Here is a 23,558-nt window from a genome sequence, read left to right as displayed (position 1 = left end):
GGTGGTCCAGTGGCTAAGAATCTGCCTTCCAATACAGGTTTGATCCCTGGTGGGGGAACTAAGAGCTCACATGCAGCGGGACAACTAAGTCCACACGCCACAACTAGAGAAGCCCGTGCGCCACAATGAACACCCAGCGCAGCCAAAAAAAAAAAAAAAAAAAAAAAAAAAAAGGGCTCTGAAGAAGGCCCCGAGTGAGAAAAATGATCATTTTATATTTTTCTGTACGGCACTTTTTTTTTTAAATTTCTTTTTGGCTGCATTGGGTCTTCGTTGCTGCGTGTGGGCTTTCTCTAGTTGTGGCGAGCGGGGGCTACTCTTTGTTGCGGTGTGCAGGATTCTCATTGCGGTGGTTTCTCTTGTTGTGGAGCACAGGCTCTAGGCACATGGGCTCAGTAGTTGTGGCTCTCGGGCTCTACACCGCAGGCTCAGTAGCTGTGGCACATGGGCTTAGTCACTCTGCAGCGTGTGGGATCCTCCTTGACCAGGGCTTAAACCCGTGTCCCCTGCATTGGCAGGCAGATTCTTAACCACTGAACCACCAGGGAAGCCCCTGTATGGCACATTTTTTCACATTATTTCAGTTAATACTGATTATCTTGTGTAGCTTGAAAACTAGCCTCAAAGGAAAAAAAATCTCAGGACAAATTTCAAGTACTCATATCCAATGCCAGCACAAGGGAGTAAGTCCATGGTGGCAACTGTGAAACCCATACAAACACGAGACCTGCATGTATACATCTAGACTCACCTGTTAAAATCCCTGGCACTTTACTCTGTAAAAACATAAAAAACAGCTTCACACAAACATTTATAAGATCGGACAAGGAGGATCCTTCTCCTTTACCATGAATTTAACTTGGATGTGTGTTTTATTTTACTGGTTTTACCTATAATTCAACCGCTAGAAAGCTGCAGAGGGGGACTTGGAAATGTCCAGTCCTTTCCACAGGGTTAGAGAGGCTGAAACAGTGGAAAGAGGAAAGAACTAGCACTCACCTCAGAAGGCCACAGCCATACAGGATGAGCACCTTGCTGTCAGAGACAATAAAGAAAACAAACCCTCCAACAAACCACTTTCAATACATCAGCCGGTGTGACCCTTTAAAGACATGGCAGATCAAGCCATTCCTCTGTTTCAAATCCTCCAATGTCTCCCCATTTCATTCAGAGTCAAAGCCAAGACCCTAATAGTGTTATGCAGCGTTTGACTGCAGTTGGACTCCCAATTTCCTTTCTGAATTAATCTCCTACTATTCCCTCTCTTCATCACTGATTCAGCTCCATCACCTCCTTGATGTGCCTCGAATATTCCAGGTTATGTCCCAGCTGTAAAGCCCTTGAACTGGATGTTCCCTCTACATGGGGAGAACTTTCTCCAAATACCCACATAGCTAGCACCTTCGTCTCTTCCCAAGTCTTTGCATAAACGTCAGCTTTGAGAAGAGGCCCCACTTTAACCATTCTATTTAAAATTATGACGTGTTCTTATCCCCTCACAGATTGGTGTGTATCATTGAACTTACACTGCTCCATTTTTTCCCTTCAGTAACACTTATGACCTTCTAGTATTTTATACAATTTATTGTTTATTATGCTACTTATGTAAACTCTGCAGGGCAAGATTGTTTCTTTTTTCAACCTGTTTTGTTCAGTGATGCCTTTCAAGTGCCCAGAACAGTGATTCTGGCATCCAATAAATATCGAAGTGAATGAATGAATGATTAAAAAAAAGAAAAAGAAAAAACCCCACATAGAATGGAATCAAGAGTGAGAATTGGGGGGGGGGATAAATTGGGAGATTGGGATTGACATATACACACTACTATATACAAAACAGATAACCAACAACTGCCTACGGTATAGAACAGGGAACTATACTCAATATTTTGTAATAACATATAAGGGAAAATAATCTGAAAAAGAATGAGTATATGTATAACTCATATACATGAGTATATGTATATATGTATAACTGAATCACTTTGCTGTACACCTTTGCTGTACAACATTATAAATCAACTATACTCCAATAATATTTTTAAAAATAGATAAATAAAGCCTCTAAGTGACATGGATCAAGTTATCTTCCACCTTGCTAAACATCTTTTCAAAGAACCTATTGAGGGTTTCCCTGGTGGTGCAGTGGTTAAGAATCCACCTGCCAACGCAGGGGACATGGGTTTGAGCCCTAGTCCAGGAAGATCCCACATGCTGTGGAGCAACTAAGTCCGTGCGCCACAACTACTGAGCCCGCGTGCCTAGAGTCTGTGCTCCACAACAAGAAAAGCCACCGCAATGAGGAGCCTGCGCACCACAACGAAGAGTAGCCCCTGCTCACCGCAACCAGAGAAAAGCCCACACACAGCAATGAAGACCCAATGCGGTCAAAGATAAAATAAAAAAAAATTAAAAGAAAAAAAAAAGAACCTATTGAAGACTGAAAATGCAGCCAGTTAATAGACTCAAGTAATTACCTGTCTACCATTAAACAAATACAACATATTTTCACTGAGGTTTGTTGAACTTGACTGAATTTCCCTAAATACTCTAAATGTTTCTATTCTGCAAACTGTGTGCATATACTAATAAACGTACTTCTTTTTAAACTAAAAAGAAGAAGAAGAAGAAGAAAGAGTGAGAGATAGTATCAGGCATTTAAAACCAGATGAACAGGAGTTTACCTATTAAAAAAAAATTCAACGTCTTTAGGGGTGCACATTTTAATGTGGCGATCCCTATGTGGACCATTCTCTCCTTAGATATAAAATACAAGTATCGTGTGATGCTATTTTCGGTATTCTAATTTCTTACAAGTTCAAGTAGCTCATGACTCAAGCCCTCATATTTCTCACAAAGAATTATGCCAATGGCTAGAGATGTTCGGAACCAAGCCTTCCAACAAATGTTGGTGGAGCTGCCCTCAACGTCCAAGTTTCATGACACAAGACAGCAGTGAACACATAAAAACAAAGGGCTGGGGTCCTTTGCTCCCTCAAACATTGCCCCACCAAAAAACAGAACTGATGAAAAACTGCAACAGGCTTGGCAGGAAAGTCTGAAAGAGCTTACAAAAGCATTTGTTTTTTTCCGTTTATAGTCTTTGTCTCTATCCCCTCCACCTCTTTGTTATTTTTCTTTTTTCTTTATTGGTCACACCGTGGGGCTTGCGGGATCTTAGTTCCCCGACAGGGATCAAAGCCAGGTCCTCCGACAGTGAAAGCACGGAGTCCTAACCACTGGGACTCTGCAGGGAATTCCCTTGTTAGTTTTCTTTTTAACATAATGCTGAGATGGCTTAAGTGCAAACCAAGGGGGAGCCCTGTGGCTGAATGTTGTTATAAGCGCATAACGAACCCTGAGTCTGTCTCCTCTGCGCTTCTTCACAGGGAAAGCCCAAGCTCCGTCAAGTTCCAATATGACTCTACGTGACTAGTGGTGACATGTCACAGGAGGCTTTCTCACGGCAATAATTAAGTGGTTCCTCTTCATTACACATTCTCAGGTGGCGAGGATGAGTCTTCTTTTGGCTGAGGAGCGTCCTTCTGGTTACATTCAGAACGTCTTTCCCCAGTATGTTCTCTGATGTTGACAGAGGTGGACGGACCCACGGGTGGCATAGCTTCATGTGCTGAGTTTCTCCACAGAATGAATCCTCTGAGTGATGAGCAGGGGCCGAAGGCTTTTGACATTTCCACTGCATTCGCAAGGCGTCTTCTCCCACATGACCACTTATGCATTTGAAAAGCAGACAAAAAACCCTCCCAGAATTCTTTACACTCAAAGGGTTCTTCCCTCCAGCATGGATCCCCTCATGAAAGACAAAAAAGGAGCAGCGGTGAAGGCCTTTTTCTCAAGTATGAACCCGCTGGTGCTGCAGGAGATGTGACCTGCGTTTGAAAGCCTTCCCACACTCGGCGCACTTGTATGGCGTCTCCCCGGTGTGGATGACAGAGTGCTGGATGAGGTACGTGCTCCGGTGAAAGGCCTTCCCGCACTGGGCACACTCGTAGGGCTTCTCCCCCGTGTGAATCCGCTGGTGCTGTAGGAGTTCTGAGCTGCACCTGAAGGCCTTCCCACACTCTGTGCAATCGTAGGGCTTCTCTCCAGTGTGGATGATGTAGTGCTGGATGAGGTGTGCTCTGTTGCTAAATGATTTCTCACATTCTTTGCATTCAAAGGGTTTTTCTCCAGTGTGGGTCCTATTGTGGCGAATAAAAGTAGAGCGGTGGGTGAAGGCCTTTCGACACTGGCCGCACTCATAGGGCTTCTCCCCAGTGTGGATCGGCTGGTGCTGCAGGAGGTATGACCTGCGTTTGAAGGCCTTCCCACACTCGGCACATTTGTATGGCGTCTCCCCGGTGTGGATGACGTAGTGCCGGGTCAGGGTTGAGCTCTGGCTGAAAGCTTTCCCACACGCATTGCATTCATAGGGCTTCATTCCAGTGTGAATCCGCTGATGTCGAGCAAGGTACCATTTCCTGTTAAAACTCTTCCCGCACTGCTTGCACTTGTAGAGGTTATGAATCAGGGGGCCTTTTCCTCGTCCCTGTGGGTCACGCTCACGGAGAACATCTCCCTGAGAGACTCTCTCCTGGAACGCCCTGGAGTGCACACCATCATCCGCCTCCAAACTATCATCTTCAAGGCTCGTTTTCCCAGGATGGGTTTCCTTGTGGGCGTCTGTCTCTGGCCTCAGCTGACCTTTCTGCACTTCCAAAAGCCCTTCTGGATCCATGGCTTGCCTCGACCTGCAGTCCCTTGAAGATCCCAGAGTCAGGCTTCCCTGGAGCAAGACTCCTTCAGACAAAACCAGCTCTCTGGTCTGACGTTTTGCTCTGTCATCTGGAAAGAATCCAATACACAAAGGGGGACTTTCGGTGATGCAACACAGAAGAAACAGAAGCAACACTTCAGTGAACAAATGAGGATGAAATCAGCACCTCTGATATCTGCTATGTTTTAACATCAGTGTATCCTAGATTTCCAGTTACTTTCTATGACCCTTGTACCCTAACACCATTAAAGGGAAAATCTGGCAGGAGGCCGGACCAGGAGACAGAGGATCTGGAGTAGGGGAGGGAGGACAGTTTCAATAATACTGTCTGGAGAGCATCTGCCTCAAGGATTGATGTCTTGGTTCTGTGAGAGTGTAGGGAAGTGGCACCTAGCAAGACTGGGAAGAAAAGGTCATCTTCCCTGGGAGGTGTCCCATGAGCTGGGTCCTAATGCAGACAACAGAGTTGCCAGAAAGAAAGAAGGATGGGGTACTGGGTAGAAACGGAAGGAATAAGCGTGGGTAGATCCACCTTTGGAGAGTGCTTAAGAGTTATAAGAAGAAAAGGTACTATCACTCAGCCATAAAAAAGAAGGAAATCATGCCATTTGCAGCAACCTGGATGGACCTGGAGATTATCATACTAAGTGAAGTGAGTCAGAGAAAGACAAATATCATAGGATATCACTTATATGTGGAATCTAAAAACAATGATACAAATGAACTTATTTACAAAACAGAAACAGACTCACAGACATAGAAAAGAAACTCATGGTTACTAAAGGGGAAAGGCTGGGGGGAGGGAAAGATAAATTAGGAGTTTGGGTTTAGCAGATACACACTACTATATATAAAGTAAACAACAAGTACCTACTGTATAACACAAGGAACTATACTCAATACCTTGTAATAACCTATAAGGCAAAAGGATCTGAAAATGAATGGATATATGTATATGTATAACTGAATCACTTTACTATACACCTGAAACACAACATTGTAAATCAACTATATTTCAATTAAAAAAGAAAAAATTGCCTAGAAAATGGCCTGGGATGTAATAAGTGCTATATAAGTGGCTGATAAATAAAACACTGAAAATACTGTTTGAATTAAAAAAAAAACAAAGAGGTACTTCACTGGTGGTCCAGTGGTTAGGACTCCATGCTTCCACTACAGGGGTCCTGGGTTTGATCCCTGGTCAGGGAACTAAGATCCCACAAGCCACACAGCGCAGCAAAAAAAGAGAGTTACAAGAAGAAAGTGGCACCAGAATCCTGGGGAAGGCAAGCCTGAAGGGGCGGTTACAGGAAGAAGAGAATAAAAATCTCAGAAGAAAAGGGGTAGTGGGACACACAAACTCAAACGGTATGAAAGACGAGTTTCTGCTCTGTTGAGAAGCATTAGAGTGGTGTTAGCAGGGAGAGCTCTGGAGTCACAATGCCTCAGTTTGAGGAGCGGCTTGTGGGATCTTAGTTCCCTGATGAGGGATCAAACCTGTGCCCCCAGAAGTGGAGGGGCACAGCCCTAACCACTAGACCGTCAGGGAAGTCCCTCCTTTCTTCTTTTATTTTCCTTTAAATTTTGTATTTTATTTATTTATTTTTGCTTGCATTGGGTCTTCGTTGCTGTACGTGGTCTTTCTCTAGTTGCGGCAAGCGGGGGTTATTCTTCGTTGTGGTGCGCGGGCTTCTCATTGCGGTGGCTTCTCTTGTTGCGGAGCATGGGCTCTAGGCGTGCGGGCTTCAGTAGTTGTGGCATGCAGGCTCTAGAGCGCAGGCTCAGTAGTTGCTCTGCAGCATGTGGGATCTTCCCGGACCAGGGCTCAAACCCGTGTCCCCTGCATTGGCAGACAGATTCTTAACCACTGAGCCACCAGGGAAACCCCCTCCTTTCTTCTTTATGTCATAATTTCCTCACCTAAGAGACTAGAGGACTCTCAGTTTCTCCGGGTGTCATGAGGGTTAAATGAGAAAATGCCTGTAAAGCTCTCAGCACATTTCTTGACGCAGTGCGAGTATGTATGGTGGTTAATTTTATATGTCAACTTGGCTTGGCTACTGTGCTGAGCTCTTTGGTCAAACACCATTCTGGAGGTTGCTGTGAGGTACTTTTTAGATATGACTGACACTGGAATCATCAAACTTTGAAAAAGGCAAGTTACCCTTCTTAATGTGGGTGGGCCTCATCCGATCAATCAATGTCCTTGGGACTTCACTGGTGGCGCAGGGGTTAAGAATCCACCTGCCAATTCAAGGAATACAGGTTCAAGCCCTGGTCTGGGAGAATACCACAAGCTGCGGTGCAACTAAGCCTGTGCGCCACAACTACTGAGCCTGGGTTCTAGAGCCCGTGAGCCACAACTACTGAGCCCACGTGATACAACTACTGAAGCCCGTGCACCTAGAGCCCGTGCTCCACAGCAAGAGAAGCCACCAAAATGAGAATCCCATGCACTGCAGTGAAGAGTAGCCCCCGCTCACCACAACTAGAGAAAGCCCACATGGAGCAACGAAGACCCAACACAGCCAGAAAAATAAATAAATAAATAAACTTAAAAAAAAAAATCAATGTCCTTAAGGGAAAAGGCTGAGATGCCCTGGGAGGGAAAGGATTCTGCCTCCAGACCCAGGACTGCAAGCATCTACTCTTCCAGCTTACTGGACTGCCCCGAAGATTTTGAAATCACTTAACCCTCACAATCACATGAAGCCTAATCAACAGAATAAAACTCTGATTTATCTCCTTTTGGGTCTGATTCTCTGAAGAAGTCTAATGTTATTATTCTCATTGTTGTACTGGGCAGTTAGGATGACAGCAATGCCATTAGCAAGAACAAGCCATGTTATTCTACAGGCCAAAGAGAGTGGCCTCAGTAGAAACCAAACCTACGGAAACCCAGCATCTAGAACTAAGACAATAAATTTCTGTTGTTTGAGGCACGCCCCCTCACCCAAAAGGAAAAGAAAAAGAAAACCTATCCACAGTAATAGAGTGTAAACACTGGGTAACACTGTAGGACAAGCTATTGACAAGGATGAAGCACCAGGAACCTGCAACAGAACTGGAAATAGTCTAAATTTTGGGTGAGGTGGAGGATACCTCAGTTTATACATATGTGAAAAGTAAAGATGATTTCCCACTCTTGGGCATATATCCAGACAAATCTCTAATTCAAAAAGCTATATGCACCCCTATGTTCACAGCAGCACTATTTACAATAGCCAAGACATGGAAATACCCTAAATGTCCATTGACAGAGGAATGGATAAAGAAGATGTGGTACATACATACAATGGAATGTTACTCAGCCATGAAAAAGAATGAAATAATGCCATTTGCAGCAACGTGGATGGATCTAGAGATTGTCATGCTAAGCAAAGTAACTCAGAGAAAGACAAATACCACATAATATCACTTATATGTGGAATCTAAAAAAAAATGACACAATGACACAAATGAACTTACCTACAAAACAGAAACAGACTCACAGGTATAGAGAGCAGTCTTGTGGTTGCCAAGGGGGTTGGTGGAGAGAGATGGATTGGGAGTTTGGGATTAGCAGATGCAAACAATTACATATAGGATGGATAAACAAGGTCCCATTTTATAGCACAGGGAACTATATTCAATATCCTGTGATAAACCATAATGGAAAAGAATGTATACATATGTATAACTGAATCACTTTGCTGTACAGCAGAAATTAACACAACATTCTAAATCAACTATATTGCAATAAAAATTTTTTAAAAATTGAAAAAAGAAAAAGTGAAGCTGAACCTGAAGGATTGATATGTATCACTGTATAATTCCGATATAAAAAAATTAAGTAGATTTTAAAAACAAAAGGTATGGAAGTCAAATATATAGAGTCAATCCTTGAATAACACGGGTCTAAAACCCATAGGTCCACTTATACACGATTTCAGCCCTTTGTATCTGTGAGTTCTGCATCCATGAAATCAACCGACCATGGATCAAAATACTACATAATCTGCAGTTGACTGAATCTGAAGATATGGAACTGTGCATATGGAGGGGGACAGCCCACCATAAGGGACCTTAGCATCCACGGATGTTGGTATCTGCGGGAGCACTGGAACCCATCCCCCACATACACCACAGGACAACTGTCCATCATTTCCAAAATGAGATAACTCTTTCAAGAGTTGTGGGCTTCCCTGGTGGCGCAGTGGTTAAGAATCCGCCTGCCAATGCAGGGGACACAGGTTCGATCCGTGGTCTGGGAAGATCCCACATGCCGCGGAGCAACTAACCCCATGCGCCACAACTACTGAGCCTGTGCTCTAGAGCCCATGAGCCGCAACTACTGAGCCTGCGTGCCTCAACTACTGAATCTCATGAGCCTAGAACCTGTGCTCCACGAGAGAAGCCACCACAATGAGAAGCCCACGCACTGCAACGAAGAGTAGCCCCCGCTTGCCACAACTAGAAAAAGCTCACGTGCAGCAATGAAGACCCAACAGATCCAAAAATAAATAAATAAAATAAATAAATTTATTTAAAAAAAAAAAGATGACGAGAGGGACTTCCCTGGTGGTGCAGTGGTTAAGAATCCGCCTGCCAAAGCAGGGGACATGGGTTCGCTCCCTGGTCACGGAAAATCCCACATGCCGCACAGCAAGTAAGCCCGTGTGCCACAACTACTGAGTCTGCACTCTAGAGCCCACGAGCCCATGTGCTGCAACTACTGAAGATCGTGCACCTAGAGCCCGTGCTCCGCCACAGCAAATGAGAAGCCCACACACCGCAACGAAGAGTAGCCCCCGCTCGCTGCAACTAGAGAAAGCCTGCGCGCAGCAGTGAAGACCCAATACAGCCAAAAATAAATAAAATAAAGTAAATAAATTTATATATATATATAAAAAGATGACGAGGGCTTGAATTAGGGTGCTGGTGATGGACTCAGGACACACGGATAATCTCAAACGGGCATGCCTGGGGATGGACGGATGTTGGTTTGATGGAGAGAGGCTGGCTGAGGTGTTGCTAATCTTCTAATCAGCTTAGATGGCAGGACGTTCTCAGAACAAGGCACGGGATAGGAGTGGGCAGGATCCCGGGGGTCTTCTAAGGCATGACAAGCTTGAGAGGTCTCTGAGACACGAAAGTGGAGATCTGGGAATAAGGAAATGGGGGCGGGGTGGCGTGTGGAACAGAGCATCGGTAGTAGAATTGGCCAAAGACACTTACAGGCGGGCTGAGAAGGCTGAAGGACCGATAGAGAGTAGAGACCATGACTCACTGTGGATTATTCAAGCTACAGTCAGCAGCAGAGATGTGGGGCTGAAAACCCCAAACATCAGCTTGGTGTTCTTAAGGGCAAGAGGGGCAGGAAGGTACAGTGCAAGGGGCTGCTTCTGAGTGTCTTGTGGACAAACAGGAGGATGGATAAATGGATGGAGAAGGTGGGAAAGAGTTCCATAGAGAGTATAGCATAGATCATAACTTCAAGGGGAAGAAAGGCCCCTTTTCCTCTGAGTCTAGAAGTCCAGGAAAAATGTGTGATACCACCATTCACTTTGATTAATACAATTACATGGATACGGTAAGAACTGACCTTAGTCGACCCTCTCTATAGACCAGGCACTGTACTAAGCAGTTTTCTGCATTATCTCATTATACCTTCAAACAACCCACTCACATACACACTAGCCTCGCTCTGACGTCCTGAGAGCAGGGTGAGTAGAGTAGACAGAGGTCATACAAACCAAGCCCACTGGCTCTTCTCCTTCAGCCCAGAGCAAAACCACACTCTCCAGTCCTGAGCATCCAGCTGTGGCCAAAAGCCTAGTCCTTGCCTGTGAGATACAGGGGAGTAAAGTATGTGTGCATCTGGGTGTGACCTGGCCCCTATCCCTTGCTGTTTCCCCTCCACCAACTGGATTATGCTGGACCAACCTTAGAGCTATACGTTGACGTCAGAAGGTGCCTGGATCTCTAGATGCAACTAGAGATTATCATACTAAGTGAAGTAAGTCAGAAAGAGAAAGACAAATACCATATGATGTCACTTATATGTGGAATCTAAAATATGACACAAATGAACCTACTTATGAAAGAGAAACAGACTCACAGACATAGAGAACAGACTTGCATTTGTCAAGGAGGAGGGTGGGTGGGGAGGGAAGGAGTGGGAGTTTTGGATTAGCAAATGCAAACTAGTATATATAGGATGAATAAACAACAAGGTCCTACTGTATAGCGCAGGGAACTATGTTCAATATCCTGTTATAAACCATAATGGAAAAGGATATAAAAAAGGAATTATATATGTGTATAACTGAGTCATTTTGCTGTATGGCAGAAATTAGCACGACAGTGTAAGTCAACTGTACTTCAATAAAAAAAAAAAGAGAGAAAATAAAAATTAAAAAAAAAAAAAAGAAGGTGCCTGGGTCTCTAAATAATGGTGTGGTCCCAAGCTGGCCAGCTGATGCACACTATACTTTGATGTGAGAGAAACCACCAGACCCCACAAAGGGGGTTTCACATAGCAGCTCAGAGGCACTGGTCCCCATGCATTCTCAAGGTTGCTGTGAACCCACTTGCCCAACAGCTATTGGCTCCTACCTGGGCACATGTTATGTGGGAGGCCTCTCCTTCCCATCCACAGCTCCTGCCCATGTTCCAGCAAGTGGATCAACTCTGGTTTGGGAACTGGATGCCCTGTGGATGGAGAAAAAAACAGGACGCAGGTGTTTTGATGAGAAGAATGAAACCCTTCCAGCCTATCTGGGACTTCATGACAGGAACAAGACCATGAATGTAGCGGTTCCCAAAGTAAAGAAAATGTTGAGCTGTGACTGGGAATCCAACGGCACAAACACCACTCCTGGGCTACAACTGCTATAGAGGGTGGTGCTGTCTGTCTACACAACACCACTTCCCTTAAACTTCATCAGTGGAAGCCAGCCCCATGCAGGGTCATGCCACTTTCACACACGGCCACGGGACCCTGGGAATACTCCAATAAAAAAAAAAAAACCCACAACGCTGAAGTCAAAATAATGGCATTAAGGTCCTAGCAAGTTCACGTAGAAGGCTCAGGGCTGTGAGCTAGAGTCTGGTCCCTCTGTTGAACAGAAAAATTAACCACAAAGGGGGCCATGGAATACTCACTCACACTGATCTGAGACTTTCTCTTGACAACAATCAGCGTGCCAGACAGAGAAGGTAAAAGGACTGGCTTTTGCAGGGTGTCCACCTGTGGCATTCCATGACATTCCTGTGCACCTTCTAAAATGATCTCCTGCCCAGGGGAGGATCACGGCCCAGGCCTCAGAAAGCATGTGATGATGATGTAGATACGAGGGGCCTTTGAACCAAGATTGTGCTGTTTAGGAAGATCCCTGGGTGGCACTGATGACAAATGCCATGTAGGGGTCTCCCTCACTCACCCACTCGTCTGAGAACAGCCCTGCTAACTGGCTGTGGTGATACCTGACATCACCAGGCTGGGTCAGTCAGCTTCCCTCCTGTGGAATCTGCAACAAGGACCTCAAACTGAGGCCCGAGGGTGCTGGGCACTGGGATGGGGCTGGTGTTCATAAGGACATTGTTTCTATCCCACCGATCACTGCTACAGACACAGGGAGACCAGGCAGGAGGAGAAGTGACCAGAAAAATGCAGGGCCTGTGGGGAGGAGGAAAGGTGACTCCTGTGACCTTGATCAGCCTGGAAACAAGGCGAGTGGGGTCCCCCACATGTGTGAGAGCTAAGCACTTACCCAGTGAGACCAGGAGCCCACAGATCTCCAGCATCACCTCTTGGTACAGGGTCCTCTGATCCAGGTCAAGTTGTCCCCACTCCTCCCGGGTAAAGGTCACGGCCACATCCTTGAAGGTCACCAACACCTGGACAGTCAAATAGGTAGTGGTGTTGGGCTTTTGCACTTGGATAGGATCAACCCTGTCACTCTGTTGCCGGTGAAGATGCAGAGAGACGCAGGCCTGAACCACTGAGGCCTGCTGATCGCTGAGTTCTGTGTTGGGCTCAAGGGGGAGGTGGAAGCAGTCTCTGGATATAACGCAACTGTGGCTGAGAGAAAAGCCTCCTGTGAAGGAAGCCACTAGAGATGACACAGACAATGGTTTTCCATGAGGACTGGGGGCAGATGGTACGTGCTTTGGGAAAATGTTCATGATGATAATTCCAACAATGGTAACAGCAAAGTGACAGGTGCTGAGCCTCCCTGGTCCTCACGGTGCACCTGCCCCAGGCTGCAGTCTTCATACGTTGTGGTAAAGTGACTAGAGATCCCTCGCTCTGGAGCCAGATTTCTGGGGTTTGAAGGAAGACTCTTAAATCTGACACTCGGGACTTCCCTGGTGGTGCACTGGTTAAGAATCTGCCTGCCAATGCAGGAGACACAGGTTTGAGCCCTGGTCAGGGAACATCCCACATGCCACGGAGCAACTAAGCCCGAGTGCCACAACTACTGAGCCTGTGCTCTAGAGCCCGTGAGCCACAATTACTGAGCCCACATGCCACAACTACTGAAGCCCATGTGCTCTAGGGTCCATGCTCCACAACAAAGAGAAGCCACCGCAATGAGAAGCCCACGCACCACAATGAAGAGTAGCTCCTGCTTGCCACAACTACAGAAAGCCCACGTGCAGCAACAAAGACCCAACACAGCCAAAAATAAATAAATAAATTTATATATATAAAAAAAATCTGACACTTGCTGGCAGTGTGATCATGGGGAGGACGACATCCTATCATTTCTCCAAGCATCAATTTCCACATCAATACAACAATCACTCCCACTATGCCAATTCTTAGAACTAAAGAGAAAATGTTCCCACACCAGATGCTGTGGAGTGCCTGGCCCAGTTAAGTGTTCAGTGTATTTTGTGACTTTCACTAATCCACAGCCCACAAGGTAAATGCCATCATCACCACCATGTCACAGCCAGAGGCCTGAGGCTCAGGCAGCTCTAGAAAATCAACCACAACCTCAAATTTAAGGAAAAGTGGGGGAATTCCCTGGTGGTTCAGTGGTTAGGACTCCACGCTTTCACTGCTGAGGCCCTAAGCTCAATAGTTGGTCAGGGAACTAAAATCCTACAAGCAATGTTGCGTGGCAAAAAAAAAAAAAAAAAAAGCGTGGGGGCGGTGGCGAAGCAGTGCGGAGGTAGCAGCTGCAGGAGGGGCTGCGGCGTCAGAGGCGAACCAGCAACCCAAACACCTGGGTTAACCACGTCTCGTCCACAACCCTCCTAGGTGAGAATTATGAAGATGACGACCTAGTAAACTCTGATGAGGTTATGAAGAAACCATTTCCAGTACAGATTGTTCTTGTACATGAAGATGACCATAGTTTTGAGCTTGATGAAGAAGTTTTGGAGCAGATATTGCTACAGGAGCACATAGGAGATCTTCACATAGTAGTGGTATCCGTGACAGGAGCTTTTCGTAAAGGGAAATCATTTTTACTGGACTTCATGCTTAGATGTATGTATAACAAGGATTCTCAAAGTTGGATTGGTGGAAACAATGAAGCACTGACTGGCTTTACATGGCGAGTTTGTTGCGAAAGAGAAACAACAGGCATATGTCTGGAATGAACAAAAGTGGCTGTGCTGCTAATGGATACCCAAGGTGCCTTTGATAGCCAGTCAACTATCAGAGATTATGCAACAGTGTTTGCTCTGAGCACTATGACTGGCTCTCTCCAGGTATATAATTTGTCTCAAAATATTCAAGAAGATGATCTTCAACACTTGCAATTATTTACAGAATATGGCAGACTTGCAATGAAAGAAATCTACCAGAAATCATTTCAGACATTAATGTTTTTGATTCGAAACTGGAGTTAACCTTATGAACATTCATATGGTTTGGAAAGTGGAAAACAATTCCTTGAAAAGAGATTGCAGGTAAAACAAAATCAACCTGAAGAGCTACAGAATGTAAGGAAGCACATTCACAATTGTTTCTCAAATCTTGGTTGCTTCCTTTTGCCACATCCTAGTCTTAAAGTTGCAACTAATCCTAGTTTTTTTGTGGCCTCTCCCGTTGAGGAGCACGGGTTCCAGACGCGCAGGCTCAGCGGCCATGGTTCACGGGCCTAGCCACTCCGCGGCATGTGGGATCTTTCCGGACAGGGACACGAACCCATGTCCCCTGCATCGGCAGGTGGACTCTCAACCACTGCACCACCAGGGAAGCCCATCCTAGTTTTGATGGGAGATTGAAAGATATTGATGAAGAGTTTAAACGAGAGCTTTGAAATCTGGTTCCAGTGCTACTTGCCCCAGAAAATTTGGTAGCAAAAGAGATAAGAGATGAAAGTCATTTGTAGAGATCTTGTAGAATACTTTAAGGCTTATATTAAAATTTATGTAAAAAGTCCATGCTTCAGGCAACAGCTGAAGCTAATAATTTTGCTGCAGTAGCAGGAGCAAGAGAGAAAGTATGGAGCAGGTAGGCGGTGGGGACAAGCCTTACATTGCACCTTCAGATCTGGAAGCGAAAACACCTGGATCTCTAGGAAGTGGCGATTAAACAGTTTCGTTCAGTAAAAAAAAATGGGTGGAGATGAATTCTACCGTCATTATCAGGACCAGCTTGAGGCTGAAATACAAGAAACCTATGCAAATTTTATAAAGAAACCTATGCAAATTTTATAAAGCACAATGATGGCAAAAATATCTTCTATGCTGCTCATACGCCTGCCACACTGTTTGCAGTCATGTTTGCTATGTATATAATCTCAGGACTGACTGGTTTCATTGGCCTAAACTCTATAGCCGTCTGTGTAACCTTGTCATGGGGTTAGCACTGAGGCCTCTTTGTACTTGGGCATATGTTACATACTCTGGGGAGTTCACAGAAATTTGAACAATGATTGATCAGATTGCTGAAACACTATGGGAACAGGTATTGAAGCCCCTGGGTGATAATTCGACAGAGGAAAACATAAGGCAGTCTGTAACAAACTCTATCAAAGCAAGCCTGACTGTCCAGCTGTCTCATCATGCCAGATTAAAGACTGACAGTTCATCTCCTCATGGACTCCACTCTTTCTTCTTTTCATGCTAGCTGTACAATGAGAACTCAAATAAAAATAAACCAAAGTTTACAATCAACTGTAGAAGTAGTTTAGTATAACTGGCTTCACAGATGGCTGCCACAGAGTTGAAATTGTTGGTTTTAAGCATTCTATTTACGGCTCCTAAGACATGAAGACTAACTGTGCATTAGTTTTCATGCACACTTGTGCCATGTTTAATTCTTTTTTTTCCCTTTTTACTTAATCTAATGTTAGTGAAATCTGTCTTATGTAAAGGATATTTCAGGGAAATATTTTAAGAAATCTATTTAGAGTCTCTTTAACACAGTGTCCCATTGAAATTTTAATTTTTAGAGGTTATGAATCACTGTATCAAGAATCAGATTGCAATGACAATGAAGCCTTTATTGAGCCACGATATTAAAAGTACCTATTGCTTTACTGCCTTCAATACCAGTATTACATAAATGCATATATCAGGAACTTCACAGAAATTACATGATAACTCTTGTAGCTAAGAAAGTGACTCTGAGGTGTACATTTGTCTTGCCTTTGAAAATTTATAAACCTGTCCAAAAAGGAGATGCATATCTGGGAAACTGAACTGTCTTTATGCAGTTTAGCCTTCGTGTACATAAAATATGCCATTAATTTTATTGGGGGAGAAATTCCAACCAAAAATGTTGCCTACAGCTCTGAGTTAAGAGTATCTATACAGTGTGCAGCTTTTATTTTCTAAAATCGCAGATAGGGCATGTATATGAATTATAAATATATAAACACGATTTTGTATTAAAAGTTTTGTAGTTTATGACAAAATCTAGTTCTGTGGTAGGCTAATGAGTACAGTCACTGTGAAGGAATGTTTGTGGCTCATGTCAGTGTGTGAATGCAGACACAATTTGAAGTTTTTGATATATTTGTGATATTTATCTTCTTGAGCACTGCAATCTCACCCCCCACCCCCCAAGGGAATTCAATGGGAATGTTTATCGTGACTTTGTCCTCTGTAGCATTTTAAAGTTCTTTCCTGTAATTTATTTTCAGTACATAACTAAAATTTTGTTTTATATATATATATATATATACATATATATATATATATATATGTGTATATATATATATATGTATAAAGGAACAGAAGTGGGAATTGAACATCCAGCCAGAAAAAGATGGCACAGAGTTGCCAGAAGATGGGCAGGTGGGAGCAAGTTGTACCTTAGCTAGAATTAAAACAGCTAGGAAAAGACTGTCCTAAGAGGTGACAGTGATGCACAGGAAGGGTGGGGAGAGATAGCCCTGCAGAGATCTGGGAACAGGGCCCCAGATGAAGGAAAATGCAAGGGGAAAAGCTGCAAATTGGGCAGGAATTTTGCAAGTTCAGGACCTCCTGGCTGACTGTGGTGAGTAAGAGAAGAAGGGGAGAGGAAGAAGCATGGAGGAAGTCATGGGGCAGATCCAGTACAGGCCTGTGGGCCACAGTGCAGGAGGTTGTACTTATTATAAGTGTGATGGGAACACCTGAGTGGCAGACCCATTCATTCATTTAACCATTTATTGAGTGCCCTTTACAAGCCCAGGCTGTTCTAGGTCTTGGCAGAGAGCAGCAACAGGCGCTCATGGTCCAGGGCTGGAAAGAGATGCTAAACAAGTAACGATATAAATGAGCAAGACAATGTCAGAGGGACGCAAAGATTCCAAAGTCAAGAAAATAGAGTTTCCCTGGTGGTTCAGTGGTTAAGAATCTGCCTGCCAATGCAGGGGACAGGGGTTTGAGCCCTGGTCCGGGAAGATCCCAAGTGCCGCGTGGAGCAACTAAGCCCATGCACCACAACTACTGAGCCTGCACTCTAGAGGCCGTGTGCCACAACTACTGAGTCTGTGAGCCACAACTACTGAAGCCCACGCACCTACAGCCTGTGCTCCACAACAAGAGAAGCCACCGTAATGAGAAGCCCGCACAACCCAAGGAAGAGTAGCCTCCGCTGGCCACAACTAGAGAGCCTGCATGCAGCAACGAAGACCCAACACAGTTAAAAATAAAACAAATAAATTTTAAAAAGAAAGAAAGTAGAGCGAGAAGACAAGAGGTCACGGTCTGCTTTCGACAGGGCACCAGGGAAAGCCTGTTGCAGGATAGCACACTGGAGTGAGTCTGAAATAAAGTGAGGAAGGAGCCAAGTGAATGGGAAGTTAACAAATAAGACAAGTCCTGACAGCGATCAGGACTATGATGAGGGTACTCAGGGTCACGGCTATGGAATTACCCAGGACCTGTTGTGTTTTCATGTCCAAACGGACACCACACTCCTGCACACTATCACCACTTACCATATGTAACTGAGCCTCAAATAGGAAAACAGATTCAGTGGGAAGCCAGTTCCATTGGCTGTAAACTGAAAGACAAATTCCTTGGCCTTCTGGGCGCCCTGCCTCTCCTGACACCCTTTCTGTCCTAGCAGGGCTGCAATCCCCAAGCTGCTGCAGGCTACTCCTGCCTCTTCCTCAGCCCAGCCCTTATCTTTGTAGAGGTTACACAGCTGGGAACCCAAGGGTCAGATTCCCCCAGGGATGAGCCTCTAAGATCAACAAAGGCTAAAGAGACACCTCCGTGGAAAGACAGCCAGAGTGATGCTCCCTGCACCGTGCTGTACTCGGGGGGATACACGTCACCTATGTGGTTTTTCTAGTTCCCTCAACCTAGTTGGAGGAACTTTAGCATAAAAGCCAAGGACAGGGACGTCCCTGGCAGTCCAGTGGTTAAGACTCCGCGCTCCCAATGCAGGGAGCACGGGTTCCATCCCTGGTCGGGGAACTAGGATCCCGCATGCCTCACCACGCAGCCAAGAAAAACAAAACAAAACATAACCAAGAACAGCAGGGAAAGCTGCTCAAAGTCCTAGACTTGGGAAGAGGCGGGGCCGCAACACACAGAAAGGTCTCCGGACTGCGCGGCCTGCGCTCCTCCCTGCGGGTCCTTCCACGCCACCAGTATGGGGTCAGGGGGATTCGAGAAGCCACATCTCTCCCTACCACACAGCGTCCCACTGACTGACAGAAATGGGATCCTCCGTGTGAAGCCCCTAACCTGGATTCCCACCCGAAGCACAAGCGACCCCATCCCGAGGCTCCGACAAACAATGCCCTGGGGAGGACAAGGTGACGACTCACAGGACACCATCATCCTGCACAGCAGCGCGCCTCGGCCACGTGGGTGGGGTCCGAGCGGGCGTGGCCTGGCGCGCCGTCCACTCACCTGCGCCGGGGTCACCAGCGCCGCCATCGCACCGCGGGGAGCGTAGGACCACGTGAGGGCGCTGGAGACCGGCGGGTCCAGCGGACTTAGCTGACCCTCCCCCAGGTCGTACAAAGGCGCAGGCGGGCCCTCCAGGCTGTCCTCCCCGCTCCGTCCCGACGACCCGGGTAGAAGTCACCTAAGATAGAGACACAACTGCCCCATCACGAACAAACGGCCTCCCTGGCGACACAGGAAGTTCCGCCCCTGACAACACGAGCCACTAGCGCCCGTTTTCTGTGACGTCATCAGAGCGGCGCTCACAGCCATTCCGCGGAGCATAGTCTTCAGGGTAATGTAGTTCTTGTCCAGCATCCGCTCGGGAATGGGAGTCTGCTCCTTGGAGCCAGTGTCCCAGAGGCGGGAGACTGGAGCTGGCAAAGGGCCTACAGAGGCTCCAACGAAGGAGGCGAGGCATTGGATGTTTCTAAAGGGGACACATCCAGTTTCCCTGTTGTGTTTCCTTTATCTTGTCATTTAAGATGCACCTAACTGAGCAAGTGGACATACTATATGGTAAACTTTTTAAACTTCGTATTCTGCTGCCTCCCATTGCCACAGTCTGTGAGCACCCTGCCCAGATGACTGAGTACACCAGAGTGATGAGGTTGTGGCACCTGACACAAGCTCCCCTTGTCCTCCCTTGTGACCTAGTGACATTACAAGGCACCAATGAAATTCCCTCATGACATCTGCCTGTGTACTCCCCGCCCCCCGCTGCCCGACCTTGTCTTGGGGGCCTCTCTCTCTCTGTCTGGGCTCTCCTCCTGATTGGTTGAGCCTGCTCCGAGGATATCATGATATCACGCAGATACAAAGTACCTACAGTCATAGAGGTGAACTAATAAACTTTATCTTGCTACTGTTCAAATACATGCAGACTGAAGTTTCACAGTTCTGTGCGTTTCAGCGTGTTTGCTCAGGGTCTAGAGAGAACCAACTTCACACATGGCCATTACTAGGATGTTGCAGAAGAAGAGGTTGGGTGTCCCTTAAACAGGTGGACAATAGAAAAACTTTGCTTTCTATAAATGTTTAAATAAATTCATGAAGATCTTCAAAAGTATGTTTGGGGAGGCTTCCCTGGTGGTGCAGTGGTTGAGAGTCCGCCTGACGATGCAGGGGACACGGGTTCATGCGCCGGTCGGGGAAGATCCCACATGCCGCAGAGCGGCTAGGCCCGTAAGCTATGGCCGTTGGGCCTGCGCGTCCGGAGCCCATGCTCCGCAACGGGAGAGGCCACAACAGTGAGAGGCCCGCGTACCGCAAAAAAAAAAAGTATGTTTGGAACATATACAGAAGATTTATTTTACAAAAAGTGAAAGTGCTTTAACATAAATTATAAATTTAAGTGTATGTTATTATCCAAATATCTTCATATTTATTCTGTCCCTTCTATTTTTTGAAAATATAATCCCTTTAAGGGGAGACATTATATTGTAGACTCCATTCAGCAAGCAGGAGCCCAAAGAAAAACCTTGATGCACACACTGCAGTGTCACTAAGTCACAATATGCCTGCTTTCAATAGTGGCAACCAAGATATATTATCTTATCACTCTCCAACTTCCTATAGATCAGAACTTTAGAGATAATTTTGTAGGCGTCAGTGTATGCATTCCAGGTGAGACAGGCTGTGACCTGGGACCTGGGACCCTTTGCTGTAGTGCTTGCACCTGGATGAACATCTCCTCAAGCAACAGATACAAAGAAACTACAAGGGACTAAATATAACTGTGCACATGTGCTTTAGGGCAAATTATGAACAGCAAAATACAAAAGACCAAAAACCCAACTGCCACTTCTGAGGTGTCGGAAGCAAAAGCAGGGTACTGTGCATGAGCCCTGCACAAAGCACCACCAAGGGCGTGGGCAGACCACCTAAGCCATACCTCCGTTCCAACCCTCAACCCTCCTCTTACCCTCATCCCATTTAAGGGACCAGCTCACCCCCATATCAGGGACCAAGCAAGGGAAACTTACTTGCTTTTTTGCTCCCTAGTGCTGCAGCATGAGACCCAGCAAAGTCTTGTCTGAATTTCTTGTCTGGCCTCTGATCAATTTTGATTAAGGAGGCCAAGAACCCTGGTCAGTAACAAAGGGATAAGAAAGAAAAGATTTCAGCAAGGATCATGACAGGGGAAATGGATGACAGCTGTAAGGAGGCCCATAAGGAAGTAGATGATGAGGCATTCTGCCTGCTTCCCACACAAAATAATTCATTCCTGCATGGGTACACCTCAGTGTTTGTGTTGAAACCCCAGCGAGCCTGGCTAATATATATATATATATATATATATATATATATATATATATATATATATAAAATACATTTATTTATTTATTTTTGGCTGTATTGGGTCTTCGTTGCTGCACGCGGGCTTTCTCTAGTTGCGGTGATCAGGGGCTACTCAGTTGCAGTGCGCGGGCTTCTCATTGTAGTGGCTTCTCTTGTTGTGGAGCATGGGCTCTAGGCGCACGGGCTTCAGTAGTTGAAGCACGCGGGCTCAGTAGTTGTGGCTCGCGGGATCTAGAGCGCAGGCTCAGTAGTTGTGACGCACAGTCTTAGCTGCTCTGCGGCATGTGGGATCTTCCCAGACCAGGGCTCGAACTCGTGTCCCCTGCATTGGCAGGCGGATTCTTAACCACTGCACCACCAGGGAAGCACACAGCTATATTAAAAAATATATATATTTTTTGGATGTGGACCATTTTTTAAAGTCTTTTATTGAATTCGTTACAATGTTTCTTAGTTTCTGTTTTTGTTTTTTTGGCCACACCACAGGGCATGTGGGATCTCTGTTCCCTGAGCAGAGATCAAACCCATGCCCCCTGTAGTGGAAGCTCTGTTGCTTAACCATTGGACAGCCAGGGAAGTCCCTCAATTTGTTACAATGCTGCTTCTGTTTTATGTTTTGCATTTTATAGTCCAGAGGCATGTGGGATCTTAGTTCCCTGTCCAAGGATAGAACCCGCACCCCCTGCATTGGAAGACAAAGTCTTAACCACTGGACAGCCATGGAAGTCCCTAGCCCTGCTATTTTCCCATTTATTTATTATTTTTAAATTTTATTTATTTATTTTTGGTGGCGTTGGGGCTTTGTTGCTGAGCACGGGCTTTCTCCAGTTGTGGCGAGCAGGGGTTTCTCTTGTTGCGGAGCTCGGGCTCTAGGCGCACAGGCTTCAGTAGTTGTGGCTCACGGGCTCTAGAGCATGGGCTCGGTAGTCGTGGCGCACTGGGTTAGTTGCTCCGAGGCATGTGGGATCTTCCCGGACCAGAGATCGAACCCGAGTCCCCTGCATTGGCAGGTGGATTCTTAACCACGCGCCATCAAGGAAGTCCTTATTTTTTCCATAAAATATTTCTAACTCAATTTCCTGAAATAGATACTGCTATGATCTCAACGTTTGTGTCTCCCTCAATTCATGTGTTCAAAACCTAATACCTAACGTGATGGTATTAGGAAATGAGGCACTTTGGGAAGTGGTTAGCTCATGAAGCCTCTACTCTTATGAATGGAATTAGCGTCCTTATAAGAGAGGCCCCAGATATTTCCCATCGCCTCCTGTCATGGAAGGATATAGCAAGAAGGAAGGCTGTCTATGGGCTAGGAAATGGGCTTTCACCAGATCTGCCAGCACCTTGAGTTTGGATTTCCAGCTTCTAGAACTGTGGGAAATAAATGTCTGCTGTTTATAAGCCACCCAGTCTATGGTGGTTTCTTATAGCAGTTTCAAAGGGACTGAGACAAATACAATTAATTTTAAAATATGAGACTTATCGGAAAGGAAGAGCAACTTAACTAAATGCTATTTCTTACTAGGACACTGGCTGCCACAATCACAGTCTGAAAATGTGTGCAAAAGGGACATCTTACCCCCGAGAGATAAACATTTGTTATTGTTTGAGGAGGATGATAATGCTCCAAATAATTATCCTGAAAATTGCTGGAGTGAACAGATCTAGCTCTTTCCTCCCTTTTCTGTACAAAATGTATTTTGAGGTAGCCAAATAGAAAATTATGGAAAAGTTTTCTTTTTTTTTTTTTTTTTTTTTTTTTTGCGGTACGCGGGCCTCTCACTGTTGTGGCCTCTCCCGTTGCGGAGCACAGGCTCCGGATGCGCAGGCTCAGCGGCCATGGCTCACGGGCCCAGCTGCTCCACGGCATGTGGGATCCTCCCGGACCGGGGCACGAACCCGTGTCCCCTGCATCGGCAAGCGGACTCTCAACCACTGCACCACCAGGGAAGCCCGAAAAGTTTTCTTTATACAGGATTTCTAGCTAAGAAATGCAGAAATAGCAATAGAAGTAGGTACAAATGTTTCAATAGCTTATAAAATAATCAACTACCCAGAATCATCAGCGCATGAAGACAATGGATAAAAGATGCATGGCAAAATGATGCCTGTAGAGAAACACTCATAATATTGGAACCCCGTT

General features: G+C 45.7%; 1 protein-coding gene and 1 pseudogene across 1 annotated transcript; one reads left to right on the top strand and one right to left on the bottom strand.

Moving 5' to 3' along the window:
• Positions 1 to 2,707: 2,707 nt before the first annotated feature.
• On the bottom strand, positions 2,708 to 19,298 carry ZNF550 (zinc finger protein 550). The gene is made up of 4 exons (XM_060130337.1): positions 19,079 to 19,298; positions 12,532 to 12,658; positions 11,375 to 11,470; positions 2,708 to 4,845 (listed from the first exon to the last, which is right to left on the bottom strand). Exons 1-4 carry the CDS (start codon positions 19,103 to 19,105, stop codon positions 3,854 to 3,856), a joined length of 1,242 nt encoding a protein of 413 aa, XP_059986320.1. The 5' UTR covers positions 19,106 to 19,298; the 3' UTR covers positions 2,708 to 3,853.
• Positions 13,950 to 15,937, top strand: LOC132509364 (atlastin-2-like; annotated as a pseudogene).
• Positions 19,299 to 23,558: the final 4,260 nt, after the last annotated feature.

This window comes from Lagenorhynchus albirostris, chromosome 19 (genome assembly GCF_949774975.1).
Source record: "Lagenorhynchus albirostris chromosome 19, mLagAlb1.1, whole genome shotgun sequence".
Taxonomy (NCBI): Eukaryota; Metazoa; Chordata; class Mammalia; order Artiodactyla; family Delphinidae; genus Lagenorhynchus; species Lagenorhynchus albirostris.
This window is presented reverse-complemented; position numbering and strand designations above follow the sequence as displayed.